General features: G+C 32.3%; 1 protein-coding gene across 1 annotated transcript in view; it reads left to right on the top strand.

Annotated features, from left to right (window-relative positions):
* Positions 1-24519, top strand: part of LOC107442393 (chorion peroxidase) — a gene marked incomplete in the record, with an annotated part of 37002 nt that overhangs the window by 2066 nt on the left and 10417 nt on the right. The window contains 10 exon segments of the mRNA XM_071179394.1: positions 9148-9338; positions 10902-11034; positions 12396-12616; positions 12741-12914; positions 13966-14121; positions 15532-15636; positions 17319-17432; positions 17503-17638; positions 19853-20194; positions 22263-22481. Of these exon segments, the coding sequence (XP_071035495.1) occupies positions 9148-9338; positions 10902-11034; positions 12396-12616; positions 12741-12914; positions 13966-14121; positions 15532-15636; positions 17319-17432; positions 17503-17638; positions 19853-20194; positions 22263-22481 (1791 nt within the window).

Raw genomic sequence — 24519 nt, 5'->3', positions numbered from 1 at the left:
TACGTAAAAGAGTATAGTAAATCCTAATTAAAAATTGGAAACAAGAGATTTATTCAGAAGGTTAGCAAATGTTTATTCACCATTTTTCATCCAGACAGTTGCCATCCAACATGTAAGAAATAATTTATAATCATCTTACGTAATCGATTCGTTATCGATTAAGAATAATACTACAGCAGCAATAGAAAACAAATATATCAATGAATTAAAACAAATTTGAATTGGTTCAGTATTTTACGTTAAAGAGTACAGTAAAACCTAATGAAAAATTGGATTAGTTCAGTATTTTACGTAAAAGAGTATAGTAAAATCTAATTTTATAATTGTCCAAAGCTGGCCTGTTAAAATTGCTAATTTAATAAACTATTCGTCGTTCTAAATGCATGCATTACAGAAAAATAAAATAAAGAATAAACTTACAATTACTAAGTGTTCGATAAATACTAACTGTTAATTATGAGTACTTAAATGTATAATATCAAAATTTTAAAATTTTGTATAAGCCTAAAATTACTCTTATGAAACAGTTTTTGTTTCTGAAGTTGGCGAGGAACACTTATAACTTTTAGCACTATATTAAATTGAATTTTTCAAATTTAAGCTATTTTTATAATACTAGTTTGTTGCTAAACAATTGTATAGTCCAATTTCAGTTTCTTCCTTTACGTCCATCAGTCCTGGAAGAAATTGGTTTCACCTTAATTATATATAAAATAATTATTAATCTACCATGCATGGGAAAGATCTATTGAGAAAGATTGTGCATGGGTGCTTTTCATACCTTCCCAACAACATAATCCTCTTCTGATTTCATTTAATTTAAACTGAAACAGAATATACTGATGTAGTTTCACTTCTTTTTACGTTGAATTAATAGTTTAAAAGAAAGCGAATAATTTTGAAAAAATTTCTTAACAATCGGTCAGTTTTTAACTCAGCTCGAAATGCTTGTTTACGAAAATGGACATTATTTTTTAAAAAAATGGACATAGCACTTGATCTTCCTTTTTCAAACTTCTCTTATAAGTGTTATGGGGCTTAAAATACCAATGAATTTTTTTAGGTAAATTGGTTAAATATTTAAAAAAAAATTTTGAGCAATATGCTCAAATTTATAATTGATTAAGGTCGATAAGTTAATATAAGTTTTCTGAATAAAAAAACAGAGTATTTTTTAATGAAAATTAATAAGATTTGATTAATAATATACAATTGATTGATAAAACAATTGATTGATAAAATATGAAGTTATCGTAGTTGGATGAAAAGCATTTTGTTCGTAACAGAATAGATGATTACTGATTACCTGAATTTGAACGAATATATATATATATATATATATGAACTTTTCATCAGCCCACAAGATTATATCCACAAAATAATTGATACAATATCAGAAAGCACTCTGTTTTGCGGATATAATCGTGTGGGCTGATGAAAAGATATATCTTTCTTTTTTTCGGTTTTTTGAAATAAAATTTCCTCCCTTTTTTTTTTTTTTAAACTGTTCGTTTTTTTTTGTTTTTTTTACCTATTATTTCCCCCCCCCCTTTTTTTTCATATGTCTTTAATTTTTCTTTGTTTTATCTTCATTTTGAACTTATCTAATGAGTTCTGTTTACTTGCAGCTTAAGTGCAATGAATGAAACTTATTGTTTTTCTTAACTTTCTTCGTGTTTTCTTGTGTGTGTGTGTGTATATATATATAATATATATAAATATATACNTATATATATATATAATTTTTTTTGACAAAATATAAAGTTGTTGTAATTGAAGGAAAAGCATTTTGTTCGTCGTGAAATAGATGACTACCTAAATTTGAAAAAAAAAAAGAAACTATAATTTGGATGTAATTGGATGAAAAGCATGCAGCTGCAGGTTTCTAAGTTATATAAAATGTTCTAAATACGTTCTGTAACGTTAAGTTGAACATCTGAAACGGTGGCGTTTTAATATTGTTTACATGGCATTTTTTTTAAAAATATAGATGAAATATTTTAAAATATTTTTTTTTGAAATATAGATAAATTATTGTACTTTAAATATTTTCGAAAAAAATGTACGAAATTTCTCGTGTTAGGAATTAGAGAATTTCATCTTATTTCTTCTTCCTGCAAGAGATATTGTAGTAACATAGGTTCATACGAGAACAATTTTGACTGATCCGTAGATACATTGATAGCAAATTTTACTTTAGAAAGAAGGTATTTTTATTCCTCACAACTTAGACAGAATGCTTCAAATTACGCAATTAAAAAAAATATTTTAAAACTTAAAAACTACAATAGAACTTAACTAATAACAAAATTAAAAAAAATAATAAAAAGCATTTCCAGACGATATCTTGTATAGTGAAAGCTATGACAAATGCATTGACATTGAAAAATCAGTTTTAAAAAAAAATTATTGAAAATTTTTTTTTTTTTTAAATTGTATCACATTTAAAATAAATAGAATGTTTTATATCACATTTTTCGCTGCGTTTCACTTCCTGCATTTTTGTTTCAAACATCAATAGGAAAAAAAAAATACTTAAATTTTTTTTTCTTCTAATAATTTTTTGAATAATCGCATTTTTTCTGACTTTTAAAAAGCTGAACTTCATTACCATTTGATTTTCTTTTAAATAATAAACAATGCATAACTCAATTGACAAAGTACTAAATAATACTTTTTGTACATAAAGCCTTTACATGATGGTGCATAACGTTTTTAAAAAGTGCTTATTTTCAATTTTTTTTTAAAAGCCCTTTAAGGTTGCTTTTTTCATTGGATATCTTTAAAAAGTGTTTTATTTTCGCCTTTCGAAAATTGTCTTTTTTCTTTACCTTGTTGATTTTCGTCATTTTTCACATCGTTCTATTCAACGTTTTTACAATTCCTTCAACAATTGATGCAATATCGCAGTCCGCACGTGCGTCTACTGAGTTGGGTTCGATGAGATTATTGCACTCTTATGTACAACACTGCTGCATTTTGCAAGATGTTGTCTATTTCAGGCTTCATTTTCCATCCTCTCATATTGAACCGAAAAATATCTCGAGAATTTTATAATGGCTAATATAATCAAGAAAAGAGTTATTTTATCATGCTAACAATCATGTAAAGTCTTTGAAAATTATTTTGCATTTTGTCATCGTATATTGTGCTTAAAAATATTTTTTGAGTGCTTAAAAAGTACTTAAAAGGTGCTTATTTTTTGTTGAAAGATTTGGCTAAGCACCCTGACTTATTTAAAAACTAATAGTCCGATTCAGCATAAGAAAAGAGCCATTGGAAAAAATATCTCACAATTCGAATTTTTTTTTTCCTCTCAAATCAACCCTATTTCCATACAACAAGAAGAAAGGGAACATACAGAGAAGAGAAGAGAAATAGATATAGAAAGAAAAGAATAGAAAATTGAAGGAAGAGAAAATAGATATGACGATGAAAGGATAAAACGTTACTGTAGCAAAAAGTTTAATGCGACTTGATTATGACAATTAGCATAATAATAATATACTAAAGGGAATAATTAGATAGTGATTTATTAAATGGTTGCTTAATAATTCTTATAGCGTTGTGAAATCTGGATTTAATTGCATGAGGTTGAAAATCTAGTTGGGATCTGTCGAAAAAAAATGTTATTATGCATCAGAATTTAATTGCTTACTGAAAAGTTTAGAGTGTGTTCGATATGTGAAGAAAAAAAATTTAATCTTTAATTTTTTTTCTTCATATTTGATGACCCTTGTTTAGTCATTGTTTGTGAAAAAAAATGTTGTACAACGCAACACAATGCAAATCAAACAAACGAAAAGTGCAAAAGAATGGAAACAAAAAAGTTACTGCACCAGCTTAATCTCATACTACTCAAACAACGATATTGGCTTCCAATCAAAGTTTTAATGTAAGAGTAATTTTTTTTTCCTTTCTAATATTTCATCCACAATTATAATAGCAGTCAACAAATTATGCTAATTCCTTAAAAACAAACGTGAGGAGGGAGAGTTAAAAACGCATGCTTACGTAAGCATACTTTGCATACGTATGAATATGTTTGCATGCTTACGTACTAGTTGAACGTACTAGCTTTCTTAATTTTCTCCCATTAGTATTTCATGGATTAAAAAAAAATTCTCAATTTGATCGTTTAAACGTGTTTCTATATGACTATAATTATGGATTAATTATTATTTTGAATTTATGAATAAAAATATTTGTTTCTTTGTCATTTCAATGTCTTCCTCATCTTTTTATTACTTTTGTATACGTTTTTACTTACTACTCGTGCTTTTCACCTTATAATCCGTTATCTAATTTTAACTCGTTTTCTTAAGCTATAATTAAAACTAAAAATGTCTTTTTTTTTTCCTTTTTTTTAATCCTTAACATATTAAACGTCATTTCAAACACGATGCGTTCTTTAAATGTGTTACGGAAGGGTTGAAACTTTTATAAAGTTTCTAAAAACGTAGACTTCAGCGGAAAAAGAAAAAGACGTGTATAGAGGTACAGAAATGGAAATACTATAGTTAAGATTCTATAAACAAGAACCTTCCTCAGTGCCTAAACTCAAAAACACAAATTTAGGTGTTCAGACATAGAGAATGTTGTTGCAGTTCATTTACGTCTCACTAGAGCTGCACAATGGGCTATTGGCGACGGTCTGGGAAACATCCCTAAAGGATGATCCGAAGACATGTCTTCACAATTCTGCAGAGGGGATGGCACCCCCACTTCGGTAGTCCGACGACCTACACGCGAAGTCAAGCACTTTACAGTAGAACAGTTTAACGAGAACCTATACCGCACACCCTCAGTCCCCACGCAGAGTTATTCAAGTGGTCACCCACGAGCACACTGACCGCAGACAGTGATGCTTGACTTCGGTGATCTGCTGGGAAACGTGTCTTAACGATCAGTCCACTGCGTGAAGGTTCTTGTTTAGAGAACCGAAACTATGTCTATTTCTAATGTCCATGTCTAATGTATATCTATTTCTGTACTTTATTTGTGCTTAATTCGTGTTATTTTTACTTTAACTGTTACTTTGCATTTACATGTTATAAAGATCAATTCACAGTTCAGTTTTTTTTTTCAGTCACTTTTTAGATCTAATTTAACAGTATAAAAATTGTTCTCGCTCGCTTTATTTATTCTAAAGCATTCTTTTTGTATTCTAAAGCATTCTTTTTGTATTCTAAAGCATTCTTTATTTATTCTAAAATTGAAAGTGTCCACACACATTAGGAAAACCCTCAGAGACGTCACATTTAATTAAAACTTGCAGGTGCGTGAAGCTTTTGAAAAAGTTATGTCACTTTGACGTGCTTTTAATCCCCCCATAAACTTTGTAGTGTTGTAATGCAAATGTCAGACCTCATCTAATAGATGAGGTCTGACAATTACATCGATTCAGTCGATGTTGACCTCTTGAATAACCGGTTTCATCAGGGTTTTTCCTCGCTTTCACTTCGGCTTATCTTTTTCAGGGTTAGGAGGTCTGTAAAACACCATTTCTCTTCATTTTTTTTCCCCTGATGTTTATCTGAAGTCTAATGAAGTGTTAACCGAAATTACTATTTTTACGAAATAAACGGAACACATTTAATCCGTCTTCACGCCCAATAGATACGGGGTAAAGTCTATGATGAACACTTTGGTTGTTGTTGATTTAAGGTTTATTGTGAAACATTTTTTTTTTTTGCAGTAATTTTAAAAAACAAAAAGGACGCAAATTTTTTTATCATATGGGATAGGTTATATAAGAATGACTTTCAGTTCCTCGCCATATTCTTAGACGCACTATAAGATTCTAAGCAAAATTATAATTATCACGTGATACTATACAGCTGTATTGTTTTTACTCGAATGAAACCGGTTTGCATTTGTTTACGCTCCTGTATCAATTGGTTAACATTGTAATGCAATACGTTAAAAATAAATACAAATAGGAAGGGTATAAAAAATCTCCTAAATAAAAACCCATTACATGTATGTTTAAATATAAAAGTATTGCCTATAAACTCGTACAAATCATGTTATTATTAAAAAACTACAGTGCGTCTAATAATTTGATCTAATTATTATAATATACTAATATAATACCTGATATACTAATTATTCTATATTTATATAATTTATCGTCTAATTTATCCTATCGTCAAATTTATATTATATATCGTCTAATTTAACCAATTGATGCACGGAGGTAAATAAGTGCAACCCGGTTTCAGTGTCATAAAAACAATAAAGCTGTATAGTATCACCTGTTAAAATTTTTTTTGCATAGAATCTTATAGTGCGTCTAGTAATTTGGCCACAAGGACTGTATAATTGACTATTCCAGCGAAATGGAATCATTTCGCTGGAATGGTTCCAAAAACAAGGAAGAGCATAACCTGTCCATTGTTTTTTTATTTTGAAATATTTTCTTTTATTAACCTGTAGTTTACTCGTTAAATTTTATAATTAATCTCATTTTATTTTCGGGTTTTGTTCTTATCTTCAGCTAGCATCAAAACTACTTAGGAAATTGCTTGAAACTTTTTAAACTGTTAAAATGTTCAAATCTGACTTTTTCCATTAATTGTCAAATACAATTCACTGCAAAATTATGAGATTTTTTTTTTTTTTTTTAAACTTTTTCAGCGCATGCGCAGTATAAAATAATAACTTTATTTATTTATATATTGCACAGTTTTTAATGATTTTTGTTTTCTAATTTTAAAGCAAAAACTTTGTAATTAAATTTTAAGTTGCTCTAAGAATTTTGCTTAATTTTATTAATTAATTAATTAATCTCTAATTTTGTCATAGCCCGAAAAAAAAACGTAAGACAGAAAAAATTACTTTTTTATAAAAAATTTCTATATTTCCTTAAATAATTAAGCTAGGCTTACGAAATTTTGTGCAATTGTTACATATAATAACCAAAATAATTGTTAAAAGCTACAAACTAATCGCTATATTTTTTGCCGTAAGGTGTTCAAAAATACTTTTTTTCCGTTCGTTATTTATGATTGGTCCCTCAAACTTCTAAAAGCTTTAAACTTCTTTGAGTAGTATGAGCAATCGCATGATGTAAAGACTTCTGTAATTATAAACTGATTCCTTAAGTATAGATGGGTTTCCATTATTTTGTATATATATATAAGTTCAAAATGTGGAGAAAACATGGAAAGAATTATAGAACAATGAAAAAAGGGAAAAATAAAAATAATAATAGGAAAAAAATTTATAATAATTTGGAAAATAAAAGATATAATCTTTTTATTAGCCCACACGATTATATCAGCAAAAAAGAGTGCTTTCTAATATTGTATCAATGTAGCCAAAGCAAAATATATCAATACACTATTGTATTGTATATTGTGAAATTTTTTATTATTTTTTTCCCTTTTTTATTCTGTAATTTTTTCCATGTTTTCTCTACATTTTGAACTTATTTTATGAGTTCTATTTACATGCAGCGTATGCGCAGTAAATAGAACTTATTGTTCTTCTTAATTTTCTTCGTTTCTTTTTTTCTTTTTCTCCTTTTTGTTTTGTATTTATATATATATATANTAGGCGTCGATCAAGTTGTTCTTCCATGTTGCCCATGAAATATATTTGTAAAAATTTATTATGTGTATCCTCGAAAGGTAGTAATGATCCAATTCGATGATTATTATATATATATATATAAATAACAGGTATGTTCAGTATAAACAGTATATGCTGAAATGAACTCACAAATGTTTCTAACACTTTCACTATTAATATTATGATAATATGCGTGAAACGGTTTGTTACTTATGTAAATTAAGAAACATTTTGTCTTATTAAAACACTATTTTGTTACAGATAATACTTTTAACAAAAAGTTCAGTATTAACAGGTATATTCAGTATAAATAGGTAATATTATTTTTTTTTTTACGCTTAAATAACTTGGGAGTGGATTGCAGTCACGTAAATTTTACCGAAAATACATTAAATATTAAAAAAAAAAAATATTAATTTATTCTCTAGAGATTTGAAACATATGCCACCCTCACGTCTGCTTACAGCGTTACAAGTAAATTCTGGAAAGCTAAATTTTATTTAGTATCGTAAAGTTTACTTTGTATTCATTGAAAAATTAATATTATAAATATTAATTTCTACTGTATAAATAAATATATTTTTCAAATTAATTTTTAAAAACTAATTTGCGGTGTTCTGTGTTGGCCAGAAATAAACGGTAAATATTTTATTTTATAACCGTCGTTGAACATTCGACCCAATTTTTTGGGTTTACGACCACTAATGTTCAACTCCGCAACCTTGTAATTTTGAACTCTAACCAGAAGACAAGGGAACACCTGGATCAAGTATTGGGAGAAATTTGCCTTCGTGGAGGACTTCCTGATGGAACCAACCCGCATTTGTGTTACATGGAGTGGACAACCACGAAAATCTTCCATGGTTAGCCTGACGTCAAGGGAACTCTAACCTATGATCCGTCTACCACTGAAGATATTCCCTGAATTAAAATTCTCTACCAATAAGTCGATTAAGAAACTCTTCGGTTTACAAAATTACAATTAAATGAATACTTTTAAGGATTTGAATGGGGTATGGCCGAACACAAATGAGTGTTACCCGATAACAATGGCTGGGTAGCAAGTCTTTCCATTGCCTATAGGGCAATCCTCTATAAGACTCTTCCCTATAGGAGTAGGACTGTTTCATATTTTTTGAGGGTGGAGAAAAATAAAAGATGCATGTTAGCATTCTTCTTTTCTGAAATAAATACAGCAGACCGAATTTGTTTTCATTTTCAGGATTAGAAAGAAGAAAAAAAAATTACCTTTCTGATACGAAAGTTCATTTTAAAGCATTTCGATCACATTTTGTAATTTAATTTCTATTATTGAAGTAGGGATATTTTTTATTCCCCATTAGGAATTTCACACATTTTAGATTTGAAAAAAAATTATAGGAATTATAGGATACTAACCCTCAAACATAGAGAAACATTTGTGTAAGGAATACCGGCCAATGGCACTTCACCTTTAAAAAAAACATCAGTGATTGCATTTGAAACTCCTCTAAACCTCCTGAGAAGTGATTGCCTAAATTTTCATGTTTCAATAATGTTCCTATAAAATTAAAAATAAATTTGATTCAACAGGTTCATGATTATTCAGTTGTGTGTGTGCGTGAGAGGCCAATCCTTCAATCCGAGGCCACTGAGTGAAAGAGGGCGACAAACACCTGCTGCAGTCGTTTTGCCCAGAAGTCTCTCCCCAACTTCTGTTCAACAAGCTTTCAGCAGAGCTCAAGAAATCATCTCATCTCGACGCTCCACACTAAGTGGGAGAAGTAAGTTTTTATATGCATAATCTGATACAGGCTCTTCTTTAAAAACCCAGAAGACGAGCGATTAAATGTCTAAGTGGCCGGGTCACGTTATGGGTGGAAAATTACATCACTATTCGTGGGAAGGGAGACTGGCGTTAACGCGATTTTAGAAAATTGCTGAAAATTTTACCTTTAAACAAGTTATTTTTTTCTTTACATCTACTTAATAATTTATTTTATTATAGTCTCAAGATATTATTTTCAACATTATTTTCAAAAGTGTTTCTTAGTCTAAGATTTCAAAAAATTTAATCTGAATAAAAGAAATGACTATTTAATTGAAAACTATGCAATTTACTGATTTTTTAAAAAACTGATTGACTGACAAACTAGCCTTCTTTTGATTTTTAGCCCTCATTTTCTTTACTTCCTATAATTAGCTAGAGGATATGATCCGCCGAGAAGTGAGAATATTCTAATGTCAACACTAAGGTTGATGCGAGCAGAATTCGAAGCGATCAGTCCTGGATCACCTGATTCGAATCAGCTCTCTACCTTCTGAGCAACTGTGACTCCTTGGAAAAGGTTTTCGTAATCAGTTAGCTTTTTTAAAAGAGCTAAATAGGCCGGGTGAGAAGATGGAAAAAGCCAGTTCTGGGCCAGTGGTGCCGAGTTGAGTTGTTTGCCTCCTGTTGCTGAGTTCAGTTGAGTTGTTTCCATCCTGCTGCTGAGTTAAGTGGAGTTGTTTCCCCCCTTTTGCTGTTGAGTTGAGTTGTTTTCCTCCTGCTGCTGAGTTGAAATGTTTCCCTCCTGTTGCTGAGTTCAGTTGTTTCTCTCCAGCTCCCGAGTTTAGTTGAGTTTTTTCCCTCCTGCTGCTGAGTTTAATTTCGAGCAGGCTGGAAGCAACTCAATTCATCAGTAAGAGAAGAAGCAACTCAACTTTACAGTAGGAGGAAAACAACACAACTCTACTTGGCAGCAGTAGAGAAACAGCTCAACTCAGCAGCAGGAGTGAAATAACTCAACTCAGCAGCAGGAAGATGAAACAACTCAACTCATTTCGGCACCACTGGCCCAGAACCGGCTTTTTCCATCTACTCAGGTGCCACAGTTCCCTTGGCAACTGAAAGTAAATGTCATATCTTATGCTGATAATAAGTGAGGTTGATGATACGAATTTAATAAGTCTTATTTTGTTTGTTGATGCAGTGCCTAACTAAGTTTGTATAATACTTTGTCTAATAATAACTTAAATAGATTTTAATTGAGTGCAAAGCAACTGCTCTTTAAATTTTCACTTAATGGAATTATTAAAATCTATTTGAATGTGCAAGTATCAATGAATTAGTTCCAAATAATTATCCATCAAATTATTATGAATTAGTTCCAATTTAAAAAGAGGCCACACATATAACGGAACAAATTATAATAATTTTAATTGAATGTCTATGCAAGAGATCTTCTCCAAGCTTTACTTTTAGGGATATATTCCATACGAAGCAAAAATTTGTTAAAAAAAAGCATGTGTGGGAAACGCTAAACATATGCTATTATTGAAAAGTTCATGATTTTTATTTTCTAAAGGGCGGACGTTCGATCCCCGAAGAAACGTTCCTTCAGCTCGTCATCAACGCTTCCAAGGTATTCAGGGCCGTGCTCTGCAGTCAGAAAATGTGCAAGAAAACTTTGAAGAAGCCACAAGGGTTTTGCTCAACGAGTAAGCTTTTTAAAATTTCTTTTATTTTCATTGGAATATTACACCGCTCTATGATCCTTCTACATAGTTCAATAAAAATTCGCTCTTATTGAAAGACGCACTTCAACTAGCAGATAATTTTCTTGAGCAACCTATACACTTAAATAAAATAGGTGTTCCTAAGTTATTCAACTCCCCGACTTTACACACTAAAATAGGTGTTCCAAAGTTATGCAATTCCCCAACTTTACACACTTTCTCCCCCTCTGTTACCTTATGGCAGTGTTTCCCAAACTTATGACTTTTGTGTACCCTTTCTAAATTTTTCGTAACGCTGTGTACCACTAATAAGTTTGATATTGTTTTTGCTGTGATAAAAAAAATGCACAAAAGTTAAAAATCAACTGGCTGTTTGCACCACTAATTATTAAGTGTTAACTCTGCAAAAAATAGCCAAGAGAAAAATACTTTATCGTAAATTTTCATGGCTATATTTGTTTTTAATTAAATTTTTTTTAAAATTTTCGTTTGATGCAAGATATTTCGCATAAGAACGCGCACCCCCGCTTAACTGTTCCCGTACCGATGGGGGTACGCGTACCGCACTTTGGTAAACACTGCCTTATGGTATCCTAAAATTTAGCTTTTCCCTCTAGTCAATATTTTCCCCAGAAGTCAATATTTTTTCACTTCTGACTAAGACGTACTGACGTGGGGAAAGAACCTACTTTTCTGAAAACATGGCAACGGATAGAGAAAAAGTGTGGAGTATGGGGAAATCGAGTAGCTTTGAGACAACTTTTCTATTTACAAGAGTATAATAACTGTTAATTTATTGATAAAGGAGGGATAAATCTTCTGAACTTTAAAGTTTTTCTGACTCAGTATGATGACATCTCAAAGTCTTTACAATTAATCTCACAGTGGAGTGATTGTAAGAGTAGACCACCGAATTCAAACATCACTGCCGTCGTTCAGTGAGCGGATGGTGACCCATTTACTTGATCAGTTTGCGAAGAGACTAAGGGTTTGTGTAATCGGATAAAAAATCGACGATAGCTAACTAACAACAAGGGCCTCTAAGAGAACGCTCCTGTCCTGCGAAGCTTGTAATTTTTCAATTTCTGAAAGATCACATTCCTTTTTTTGCCAAAATTTTTAAATTTTAATTTTTTTTCAAATGGGGACAAGGAAACTTCCCTTCTGTACAACTGCTGTGCCGGTTGTGCTGTACGAAAAAAATTTTATCATCATTTTCCGAATCACTAGTTTATCTGAAAATCAAAGTATGATGGAGAAGAAAAAAAATCAATCTTGTTTTCACTGGATTCAACCTCATATTTCAGGATTTTATTAAACCACAATTATCTTTTTCATTACAGTTACAATCTGACCCCGGAACAGATTATGTTCGGTCTGACTGATATCCGCAATATGCTGCCGGGAAATGATGTCGCAAGTTGTGAGTCTCAGTTTAATTTCACCTGCAATCCAAACTCTCGATACAGAACCTTTGACGGAAGCTGCAATAATTTACGAAACCCTTCCTGGGGTATGGCAGCAGCCTGCTTTGAAAGGCTTGTAGATCCAGACTATGCAGACGGTAAATCTTTCTCTCTCTCTCTCTCTCTCTCTCTATAGTTGTTACATTACTGCACTATAGGTGGATGAATGAAATAATATTGCTTAAATAAACTAAGTATTCATTTATCATCTTTTATTTTCAGGCACTGCGGCCAAAAGAGTGTCATTGTCAGGAAGTCCATTACCTCCACCTCGTACTATTTCCTTAGAAATCCACGAACATCTGGACAACCCTACAGATTATGTGACTCATATGTTTATGGTGTATGGTCAATTCCTTGACCATGACATATCGTTGGCTCCCCTCAGCCAAGGACGTAAGGATTGATTATTTTTTTTCTCTTTCCTTTTTATTGGCTAATTACTTTTAAAAGTTACTATTTGATAATCTTAAAAAGAATTCCATGGAAAAAATCAGAAGAATCACCAAGTTTCTTCTACGGATCCGCCTTCCAACGAAGAAACCAACTCGAAAATTAACTAAACATGAATAAGAATATGGCAATATTTACGCTTTTAAACGAATAATTACATTGTTTCAAATTACTATTTCTCCATTAATTTTGCTTATACGTACATAATTCATTTTTTTTATATTTCAAATAGTATCGATTACCAAAATTAAATATGCATAAGAATTCATAATAGTATGGCGATTATTTACGGTTTCCTTAAAAAAAAATTACTATTTCTCCATTTATTTTGCTTTCTGGAACGTAGCTTATTTTTTTTATTTAAATAATAACATATATCTAAAATTAATTAAACATTATTTGCGTCAATTACGGTAAAGCGATGATACATCTTCTAAATAAAATAAATAAAGTACCAATTCTCCACTAATCGTATTTTATTGAATAACTTACTTTTTTTATTTCAATATTTGATATTACCAAAATTAATCAATCATCATTGGCGTCATTAATAGTATGGCAATTTTTTAAGTTTCTCTGAAATAAATAAGTATTATTTCTCCATCAAATTTGTATATTTAGCCCACCTTACTTTACTTTTTTTAGCATTGATTTTAAATTGTTTAGTTTTATCGAAACACGATTTTAATACATAACAATGAGTAAAATAAACACGTGGTTTCAGACAGTTTTAGAAATACTAATTCAGTGACGTTGTCTACCAAATTTCACTTCCATTAAGTTAATCCGTCTTTAGAAATAATTTAAGAACGTGCAATAATCTTCCTTTTTTTATTAAGCTAGCAGTCATCAATGATCAATGTTCAGTCATCAATGAGTTTTAGAATCTGGAGTGACTAAAATGACTCCTTTCACCCACTGTCTGAATTACGGGAAGTTAGCATTCTGGAAAGAGACAAATAAACCTTTATTGATGAGTGTTTTCTTCTTATAGCAAACAACCAGCCTTTGGAATGTTGTCCAGTGAACGAAGACGACCCTCCCCAATGCGACCCAATCCTCCTCGGAAGTGACGACCCATTCTTCGGTTCCCTTGGAATTGATTGTTTAAGCAACGTACGATCTGCTATGTGTTCCACTTGCTCACTTGGTAAATGATGCACTTTGTTTATTATTAATTTGATGATTTTTGCAAGACAAACAAGGACGACTTTAAATACGTCCCAATAAATGTTAAACGATTTGAAATGTGTAGTTCATATAAAAAAAAATTTTTATATTGTATAGAACATTCTTGGTGTTTAATTAAACTTGGAATTAAACTTGGTCCTTTATAGCTTTGGTATGAAGCAGTTACCACAATGTTTGGTGTCAAAATACACGAAAATTTTTTACAGTGCACACTAAGAACTCTCATTGGTTCCTGATGTAAAGTAGTTGACACCATTTTTGGTGTTAAAATACACTTTTTACAGTGTATCAATTATTAAATGTACTATGTTTTAATTTTCCTCCAAAATTGGTTCGCACTTTCGGGAAAAACCTCTGACTGAATTAAATACTAAGTGCTGTTTAACTAACTAAATACTGCTTATTTTAATAATTCAATCTATTGAATTGCCGCAAAGAAAAGTACTTATTCTCTATGGATTTAAGTAGTACTTACTGTTCGCGATGCTTACAAATCATCTTCTTATTCTCAGCCCTCACAATGAGTGAGTCTATCAGATGAGTTATCTCTAATGTTTTTCTCTTCTGAGGGGAGCAGTTGAATCCTCTCAAGATACCTGGGTTCGCATACCAGTGAGACGAAAACCGCACCCAGCTCGCACCGACCACAATGCTGACGTAAAATATCCTCAGTGGTAGGGTTAGAAGACGCCCGGTGGCTGAGTGGTAGCGCTTCTCGCTCCCTTACCACAGGTCCTGGGTTCGATCCTCAGGGCTGGGCAAGGTTGACTCAGCCTTTCATTCCTTCAGTGGGTCGATAAAGTAGTACCAAGCATGCTTGGGAACTAAACACTGGGGGTTTCGCGTTCGGCTGACCAACTAACCGGCACCCCAGAGCCCAAGGTCAAGAAAACTGAGATGGGCACAGTAGGCCTTGGCCCTCTATGGGCTGTCGCGCCACTGAGTTTAGTTTTTAGGTAGGGTTAGAATTCCCTTGCCGTCAGGCTAGCAGTTGGAGGTTTTCGTGGTTTTCTTCTCCATGAAAGACAAATACAGGTTAGTTCCATCAAAAAGTCCTCCATGAAGGCAAATTTCTCCCAATATTTGATCCAGGATTTCTCTTGTCTTCTGGATCGAGTTCAAAATTACAAGGTTACGGAGTTGAACATTGGTAGTCGTAAGCTCAAATTTGGGTTTGTTGTTCAATGACGGTTATAAAAGATATCTTATTTGGTTAACCCTTCCCTTTTGTTTATAAATCTCAGGATTGTAAAGAATTCGCTAGAAATAGTGACACCACTTTTATGTTGATATTTTTAACTCATATGTTGATCAAGGTGGAATACTCAGGATTGCTTTTTTTAACACGAAATTAATTACCTAATTTCAGGACCCAGACAACAAACGAATCAGGTGACATCATACATAGATGCCTCTCATATTTACGCATTAAACCAAAATCTATCTTCTGCACTGAGGAATAACGATGGATCAGGTAAGACTTTACTTTTACGTATATGTCTATGTATGAATTCTTTAAATTGCCATAATCGACCGGCAAAGTATGGAATAATTAATTATTTTTTACATTGCTCAGAAATTCTAAGAAATTACTGTTTACAAACCTGCAAAGCATGAAACTATGTCATTCTTTTGGATGACTATTGAAAAAATTGCAGATATTCTTCTTAGGCAAATAATTCTCACACACTTAACAAATCCTTGTGCCTCATATCCAAACTTTTAAAAAAAAAATCATCAAAATTGGAAATATAATTGTTAAATAAGTAAGAAAAGAAACATTGTTTTGAAAGTTTTTAATAGTTAAGAAACATTTGAAAAAAAAACGTATGAAACAATACAAGGAAAACATACGTTTTGCTAATTGATCTAAAAAAAACCAAACTCAGTCATTTTTTTATTATATACTTAAAACAAAAGAAAAAGGCAGTCTCAATAGTTTTCTTTAGCGAGTTAGACGTTGCTGTTTACATATTATTTTAAGAATAGTTTTAAATAGGCTAAAACCTAATTTTTTATTATTTTTTTTAAAGGTTTATATGCACTGTTGGAGATTCGTCAATCAACAGTTATTTGATTTATAAACAAGCTCTTTTAGACATAACACATTAATACATTTTACAATTCTTACTTGTAAAATATGCTGGTAAGGAATATTAAAGTTGTTTGAAATTACAAAGCCATAGACCTCGAATAGTGGCAGTGGCAAATTTTAGAGGTATTTGTCAAGGATTAGAAGAAAGCTCCCAGGATAAAGGAGATATTACCAAATTATACAGGGAAGCTAGAACAATAATAAACTCTCACTGATCAAATTTGCCTTTTCTTCCTTTTTGACTCATCCTTTTCGAATTTTATATTGTTTATTTTTCCTTTTAAAAGGTTCATTGTTCACTTTGAGCTGTTTATTGTTCTTCCTGCTCCTTGGTGATGCTGTAAACTGTCATAGTAATGGATTAACATAAACAGCGGTGAACTGTCAAAGTAATAAATTAAGTCAGAGTTGCACGGGACTTGTAATTTTAGTGATAAATATAATAGGTTATTACCCATTGGCAAAATGGGTGTTGTTTTGGTTTGATGGCGTGCGCACCTTATTTGAACGTCATCACACTTTTCAAGAGTAGTGAAGAGTGTTCAAGAGTAATAGTAAACAGTGCGCAGGCGTCATCGTTGTATACGTTGCTATGGCGACCGCTGCTGTTTGATAATTTTTTTTTAGAATTCTTTTTTTCACTTTTAATTTTGTTATGCATTAAGTTGGTGAGTTTATTTTTGAGATATGGGGACCAGATAGATCTCATAAATACTTCTTGAGTTGTGAATAAAAGAGAATTTCATCATTTGAACGATATTTTTGTTTTTATTGTTCTAATTAAGAATCAGAAATTCTAACCTACAGATCAAACTGGGTCGTTTTCAATACTAATTTAGGTGAATATCACAAATAAAGAGGGTTAAAAAATAAAAAATTAGAGAACAACCATTTTGCCAATTGTAACCTATGATAGCTTTTCGACGATCGCAATTTTTTTTTTAATTGATTTCGAAAATTAAAGACATTTCAATGATGAACTGATTCTCTTTTCTCTAAATAACTGAAAATAAGCACAGAATACTTTTATTTATTTTCTGTTTATATTATAATTGTTTTAGGGACCATGCGATTTGAAAATTCCAGAGAAGGTGGGGAACTTCTACCTCCTAGTGCTAATCCCAACGAAGACTTCTGTAGTTTTCAAGACCCAAATCTTAACTGCTTCGAAACAGGTATCGTATTCAAACTTATTCATTGAAATTAGAAGCTATTGTTTTTACCATTTCTGTTATGTTTCCTCAGGAGACCAGCGATCTAATCAGCACCCCGCTCTCACTTCTATGCATACTCTGTTTCTAAGGGAGCATAACAGAATCGCCAGAAGTCTAAGAAACCTCAACAGAGACTGGGATGGAGAGAGAATTTACCAAGAGACCAGGTAAACCTCTTTTTTAAATTAGGAGTAATAACCGCTATAATCATAGTAAGCGATGGATGTCGAACCTTATTGGCTGATGAATCGTGGCATGATTCAGCCAGGGCTAATTCAGCAGCCAACATCCACGTTTGACGTCGCTTACTGGTACCCAATTAAATCTGATCTAAAAAAGGATTCAATGTGATAATAAACGAAGTATAAAAGCTGTAACGTAACACACCATTTTATTTACATGCAACCAGCTGATTTCAGAGGTCTTCTTCTAGAGCTGTAAGTACCCTATTTTTAAGACTCTACGTCTACACTGATACAAGTATTCGTTTGAGTAATTACAGGAATTGTCCCAAGTGAGTTATAAGCTATCTTACGGAGTTATGATAATAAAGCACTGGACTGTTTCCATGGAAAATAGTTTAAATCGTAATTGCGAAACTGAGAGTTTCTTTTAAACGGAGGACATATCAAATGGAATTGGGAATGTTGGATTAGATCAGGGGTTTCCAACTCACATGAGGCCGGGGGCTGCAAGTAAAAACACCAGTCAAATGGCGGGCCGCAACTTTATCAAAATTTTATTTGGGACTCTTTTATGTTTGAAGGAACGTTAAATATTACTGTCAGAATTTTATCAAGTTGTACAAAACAAAAGTATTGAATTACAAATTAAAACAAGAAGTAGATTTTTGAAAATATTTTATTGCATTAAAAAATTGTGGTCACAAAAATTTACAAATGTAAATAATTTCTTCCAAAATGAGTGGTTTCAAAAAGTCAAATCGGGAGAATTTCGATTTAACTTTTTGAACTTCGAGAATTTGATATACACATGCTAAATTATATTCACAAAATACAAAAAACGAAATACAAAAAAGAGCAACATACAGGATTATTTTTGTATTTGAATAAATATTTTCTTGAAGGCAAAACCTGAGAAATAAATTTTTTAACACCGTTGGTATGTTAAATTTCACAGAAACGAAGAAATTAGTTTTTCTTTTAGCGAAAGAAAAGTATTTTAAACCCATATAGAGTTTTTACGAAAATTGCCCGCTACAAATGACAAATAATGTATTTTAGTTCGCGGGCCACAAAAAAAAAAAAGGCTTCGCGGGCAGCCAGTTGGTAACCAGTGGGTTAGATTATCTGTGCTTTAATGGTGCACGTTAGGATGTCATTTTGGCTAGCCTTCGTCTGTAAATAAACCATCTTTGTATTCCTTTATCATTCTTGTTTTTATTAAAAGAACCCACCATTAAAATAGAACCCTGCCTACCCTAGCAACAAAATAACTTGGGCCCTCATTGGACCAATATTCAGGAATCTTGGCTCAACAAGATTTCTAAGAGCTGCTATCTTCCGATATTGGCCCAAAATAGAATAGTCCGATTCGAAAGATATTTTACAGCCATTTTACAACCAATATCGGTTTTATATAGAACTGTCAGATTTACCCGATATTTTATATTCCTTATTTAGCCACTGTAGGGCCTATATTGGCGGTTGTAGGTCAATATCGGTCCTAAAAATGACCAATATTAAAAAATCTTGACATCCCAATATGGGTCAATCGGTGCTTGTTTATATAGGACCCATATTGAACCAAAAATTCTTCTTTGAAACAGGAATATTTTGCCATCTTCCAGAAGGAAATCGTTTATTTTTTTTTCGAACATAAGCGTTCATGTTTTTCTGAAAATTTCTTGTTTTTAGACCACTTAATGTAAAAATATATATATATATTTAAAGCCTAAGTTCTGAAGCTTTGCTTACACTCTTTTATTGAAGGAGTAACATAAGTCTTAAAAATTCAAAAAAAAAAAAAAAATTTAATTAAAAACTACATATCACGAATAATTTTATGAAGCTTTTAAGTCAATCAGACCTCATTTGAAGGAAAAAGAAGCTTTGAGCAAGCCAGGGAAGAAGTGCAAGGTTTTTCTGATTTTTTTTTTTTTTTTTAATCAAAAGAATAGATTCTGTAACTGGCACCTTTCCGAGAAGGAAAAAAATAAAACATAAATGGTACAAAAGCTAGTTAATATAAATTTATCATAAAGAACAAATGGAAGTATTTAAGAATCAGTAATCAGAAAACGAATTAATCAGTTTATAACTAATATTTTTTTAAATTTTTCGTAAACCTAAAATTTGTGGTGTGGTAGTCGATGAATACAATTTACTTCTTTTATTCCATTACTGCACACCTTTTTTCAGGAGAATACTGGCAGCCATCATGCAAATGATTACTTACAACGAATTCCTGCCCCTGGTTATTGGTCCAGAAAGAATGGAATGGTTTGATTTGAACGTACAGCGCACCGGATACACTCAGTATGACGACACTGTGCAGGCTACTTTGGCGAACGAGTTCTCGGCAGCAGCTTTCCGTTTTGGACATTCCATGATTAACAGCTTTTTTCCACAGGTTTCGAGAGGATCGAACGCTGCTGGAGACAGACTGAGAGATATATTTCAATTCCCTTTTGGTTTGCACAGAGGAGAATTGGAAGGTCTAATCAGCGGAACTACACAGTCACCAGGACAAAAATTTGATAGGTAGTCAGCATTTAGTGATTGTACAGGCTAAAGATCCAGTCCCAGATAGCAAAATAAAGGTTTATTTTCACTCAGCAAAAACCTTTTAATGTAAACCTAAAAAGGTTTTTTTTATGCGGTTTACGTGTAAACCTTCTAACCTTTAAGTGTGGCAATCTGCTCTATTCTACACACATTACCCTAATCCAAAACCTTGAAAAACTACCTTCTTTATAAGACCTGAAAATCAAGGTTGTCTTAAGGTTTTCAAGCGTGAAAAAAAATTCTTGAATAAAGCTGGTCTTAAGGTAAAATTAATCTTAAATCTAGTTAATTATAAGGTATTTTTTCGCAGCGTTTTGTATGCTCTGCTATCTAAGTGACAATACTTTTTTTAAAAAAAGATTTAAAAATAATTTTTAATCCTTTTGGGAGGACAAGTTTGAAACTGCAATATTTTTGCTTTATTGAAAAAAGGTTTTCAGCACAAACATTTTCGTGGCAATAAAAAGAAAATTTCGACACAAGGTTGTCGTAAGGTTACATGCTTTCTGGGAATGGATTCGTAATCTGTGTGTTAAAAGTTTTTACGAAACAGTGATAAAATTAGTACTAAAGCAGCAACTATGTTTTTTTTTCTCTCCAAATCTTGACAAAATTTAACATTTGTGCTCAGTATTATTTGGCGAATCTCATACAATGCTGCACAGAATATTAAAAAAAAATTGATAAAATTTATATTGGGCAGTAAGAGCAAATTTATTAGTAAACGGTGCCAAAACTTGGAACATAAAAATAGGAATTTTTTTTTAAAAAAAAAATACAGTAGTCATTTTTTTAGCAAAAAACCATACGCTAAAATCTTTAAAAAAATCACTTAGTTAGCAACTATTGTTTTGTTTTCATTTGAAGTTAAAAATATATTATTTGATTACCATTAACTCTATTAAGGAAATCATTGACTTCCTCATCTTGCCCCCGATTTCACGGTAATATCTGAAATTGATATGTTGAACTTCTTAGACAAAATGATATTTGTGCTGAAAATCACTAAGATTTCGAATGGGTTTGTAAGAATATTTAATTCTGTCCCACCCTATTAAACTGCAGACGTTTTACAAACGATGAAGTTGCATCTTTGCATACTGTGAGGTTTTCAGTTCATTTCGAAGTTGCTGTTTTAGTAGTAGTAGTAGAAGAATTTTATTTACGCGTATTAAAGCTAGACAATGGGTTATTTTTTTATTTTATTATTTTTATAACCGGCGTTGAACAGCCGATCCAATCCTTAGTTTATGACCTCCAATGCTCAACTCCATAGCCTTGTAATTTTAATATCATCCCTGAAGACAAAAGAACTCCTGGATCAAGCATTGCGGCATACTAGCCTTTTCATAGGACTTTTTGATGTAATTAACCGGCTATTCTATCACATGGGAAGAAAACCTACGGCAAGGGGATTATAACCCATGATCCGTCTACCACTTAGGATATTTTACTTCAGCACGGTAGTCAGTGAGAGCCTGGAGCAGAATTTGTATCAACCAACCACCACTGGGATTCGAACTTGAGGCAACTCATTGGGAAGCGAACGAGGCCTCACTGAGAGGTTCCTGAGCCACTGTGACTCACAGAATATGCTATGGTGTGGGAAACATCCCTGTGGATGATCCAAAGACATGCCATTTGCCGGGATATCCTGGTTATTAGGGCACTGCGCCCATGTCCAAATGGTTGTGGGTTTGATCCCCGCTGGTCGAAGACTCACCGTTTAGTAAATGGTGACTAATGCCCGTTAAATCTGTTGGGTCTCAAAGTCCTCCAAGTTCCCATACCAAATTATACCTTTGGGGTACTGATCCAGGAGTTTCCTTGTCTTCTGGATTGGTTCAACATTACTAAGCAACGGAGTTGTAAACCCAAAATTGGGTCGACTTTTCAACGACTGTTATATAAAATAAAAAAAGACATGTCATCACAAATTCGATCCTTTACAGAGGGAATCGCTCCCTTTCTCTGGTAGGTAGAAGAATTTAACGAGGACCATACAACGTTAAGATTTTAAAATTTTCTTCATTTATTTTGACAGGTACATGGTTAGGGATGTGACCAACCACTTGTATCAACAGCGTGGGAATGCAAGTGGCTTGGATTTGGCCTCACTCAACATCAACAGAGGTCGCGACCATGGAGTTCCTGGCTACACCACCCTCGTCGAATTCTGCGGGGGACCTCAAATCAGAAGCTGGAGGCAGTTGGATGGACTTTTTCAGCGTGGACTCAGACCTCTTTTCCAGAGACTTTATGAGTATATTCTCTCTCTTTCTTTCTATACTGCAAAAACCGTCGTGTTATATCTTACCGAATTTTATGATAAATAACCCACAGGCTATCTATGCACCTGGAAAGTCATGGATTTCGGTATTGAACAAATTGTGCCATGAAATGTCATGGTTTTAACTATTTTTTTTAAAAAAAAAAATCATGGAAAGTCATGGATTTAGGTTGCCGAAAAATCGAATTTTTAAAATGGAATTTACCTACCCCGTCCCAATTTCACAGTGTTCCGAATATCTGAATTTGTAATAAAATCCCCACTCACAGTCATATTTTATTAAAATATAAAATGTTTTTATCCTGTTCCTTAAAAATTGTGGTAATATTTCAAAAAATGAAAAAAAGAACATCATTTTAAGAGGGAATTTATCTTTTAAACGTACGTGATTTCAGAATATTTTTTTATTATCTATTTATTATTTTTATTTTATCATTTTTAAATTCTTGTTTAGGCTTTTTATATTTCACTTACTTTTAAGAAGAAATAAAACAGGTTTAAATAACTAAATGTAGGACTGTATTTAGTTATTGGATTTTGTATTTTTTTATAGCTATTTTATTGCTTCAATTCTTTCTTTACTCTGTTTTTTAAGTTCAAAATCAATAAATATGAAGATGCAGAGTAAAACAGTTTTGGTTATATTTATCATTTCAATTAATGCTATTGTAATTCGTTTTTAATTTTATTCTCGTGTTTTGTCAGAGAAAATAGTAACTTCGGTAAGTCATAAGAAATTCTTGGAATTATTCATGAAAAGTCATGGATTTGAAAATCTAAAAGGTAGCAGATACCCTGAAACCAGAAACACTTAATTTAACTTAAAATCGAGCTTTCACATACATTTTAAAAGATGTAGAAGAATCTTTTTTTTGTTTATTTTTAATTTCCAATGGCAAGGCAAAAAGGTACAAATAGAAAGATGAAATAAATAACGAATACAGATATACGTAGGATAACAAAGAAAGAAGACCGAAGTCATTGCCTTAAAAGTTCTCTTGCTTCCCAATATCTTGAGGACTCAGTGAGTCAATGAAGGGCCCCACATAGAAGCAGGTGGTCCCTGCCCAATTTCTCTCCAGATTTACAAAGTGGACAAAAAGGCGTGGTGGGAAGGCCTATGCGGTATAATGTAGATGAATCTAATAGATAAGTTCATGCATTTACACCGGTCATGAATCTTTTTTTTTCAAAGCAAAATTAACGCATATCGTCAGAAAACAATCGCGTTAGTTTGTCGTCCATTATGCTATGGAAGACTACTGAAACGAAAGTTTAAAAATGTATATATGATTTTAATTGTATAAAAAAAATTATAATTTTAATCTAGTTTTAAAACATCTTTTAACTGTTTAAACAATTGTATAATATTAATTTCTAACTGCTTCAGTTTAGTGAAGCCTAATTCATCTTATTGTTATCTATACAGTCCTGGCTTATTTATTAGACGCACTGTAATATTCTGTATAAAATCTTAATTATCAGGTAATACTATACAGCTTTATTTTTTTTTTACGCGACTGAAACCGGTTTGCGCTTGCTTACGTCCGTGTATCAATTGGTTAAATTAGACGATATATAATATATATATAAACTGCTGTTTGTAGAAAATGCAACACCATGAAGGAATCATCAGAATCAAATGAAATTCGCAGCAAATGTCAATTATAGGATATTATGCAAATTAATAAAGTTTCAGAGCCATCGCGCGTGCGTGGCGCGCGCAGCGCCCTCTGAATTGATGCTGAAAGCGTATAAATAAAGTGCTGTAGCGGGACGTTGAAAATAGTCTATGATTATTTGTTAGTGGCAAACGTTTAGTGAGACCTGAGTATGCCTCCACGACGGAAGAATAAGAAATTCAAGCAACTTACGGAGTTTGAACGAGGGAGGATAATCGGCCTTCGAGAAGGAGGATTTTCCTATCGCGCAATAGCAGCTCGTATGCAGCGGAACAGTTCCACAGTGATGCGAGTTTGGAAGCAGTGGACCGACGAGCACCGAACAACTC

Source organism: Parasteatoda tepidariorum, chromosome 4, assembly GCF_043381705.1.
Source record: "Parasteatoda tepidariorum isolate YZ-2023 chromosome 4, CAS_Ptep_4.0, whole genome shotgun sequence".
NCBI lineage: Eukaryota > Metazoa > Arthropoda > Arachnida > Araneae > Theridiidae > Parasteatoda > Parasteatoda tepidariorum.
This window is presented reverse-complemented; position numbering and strand designations above follow the sequence as displayed.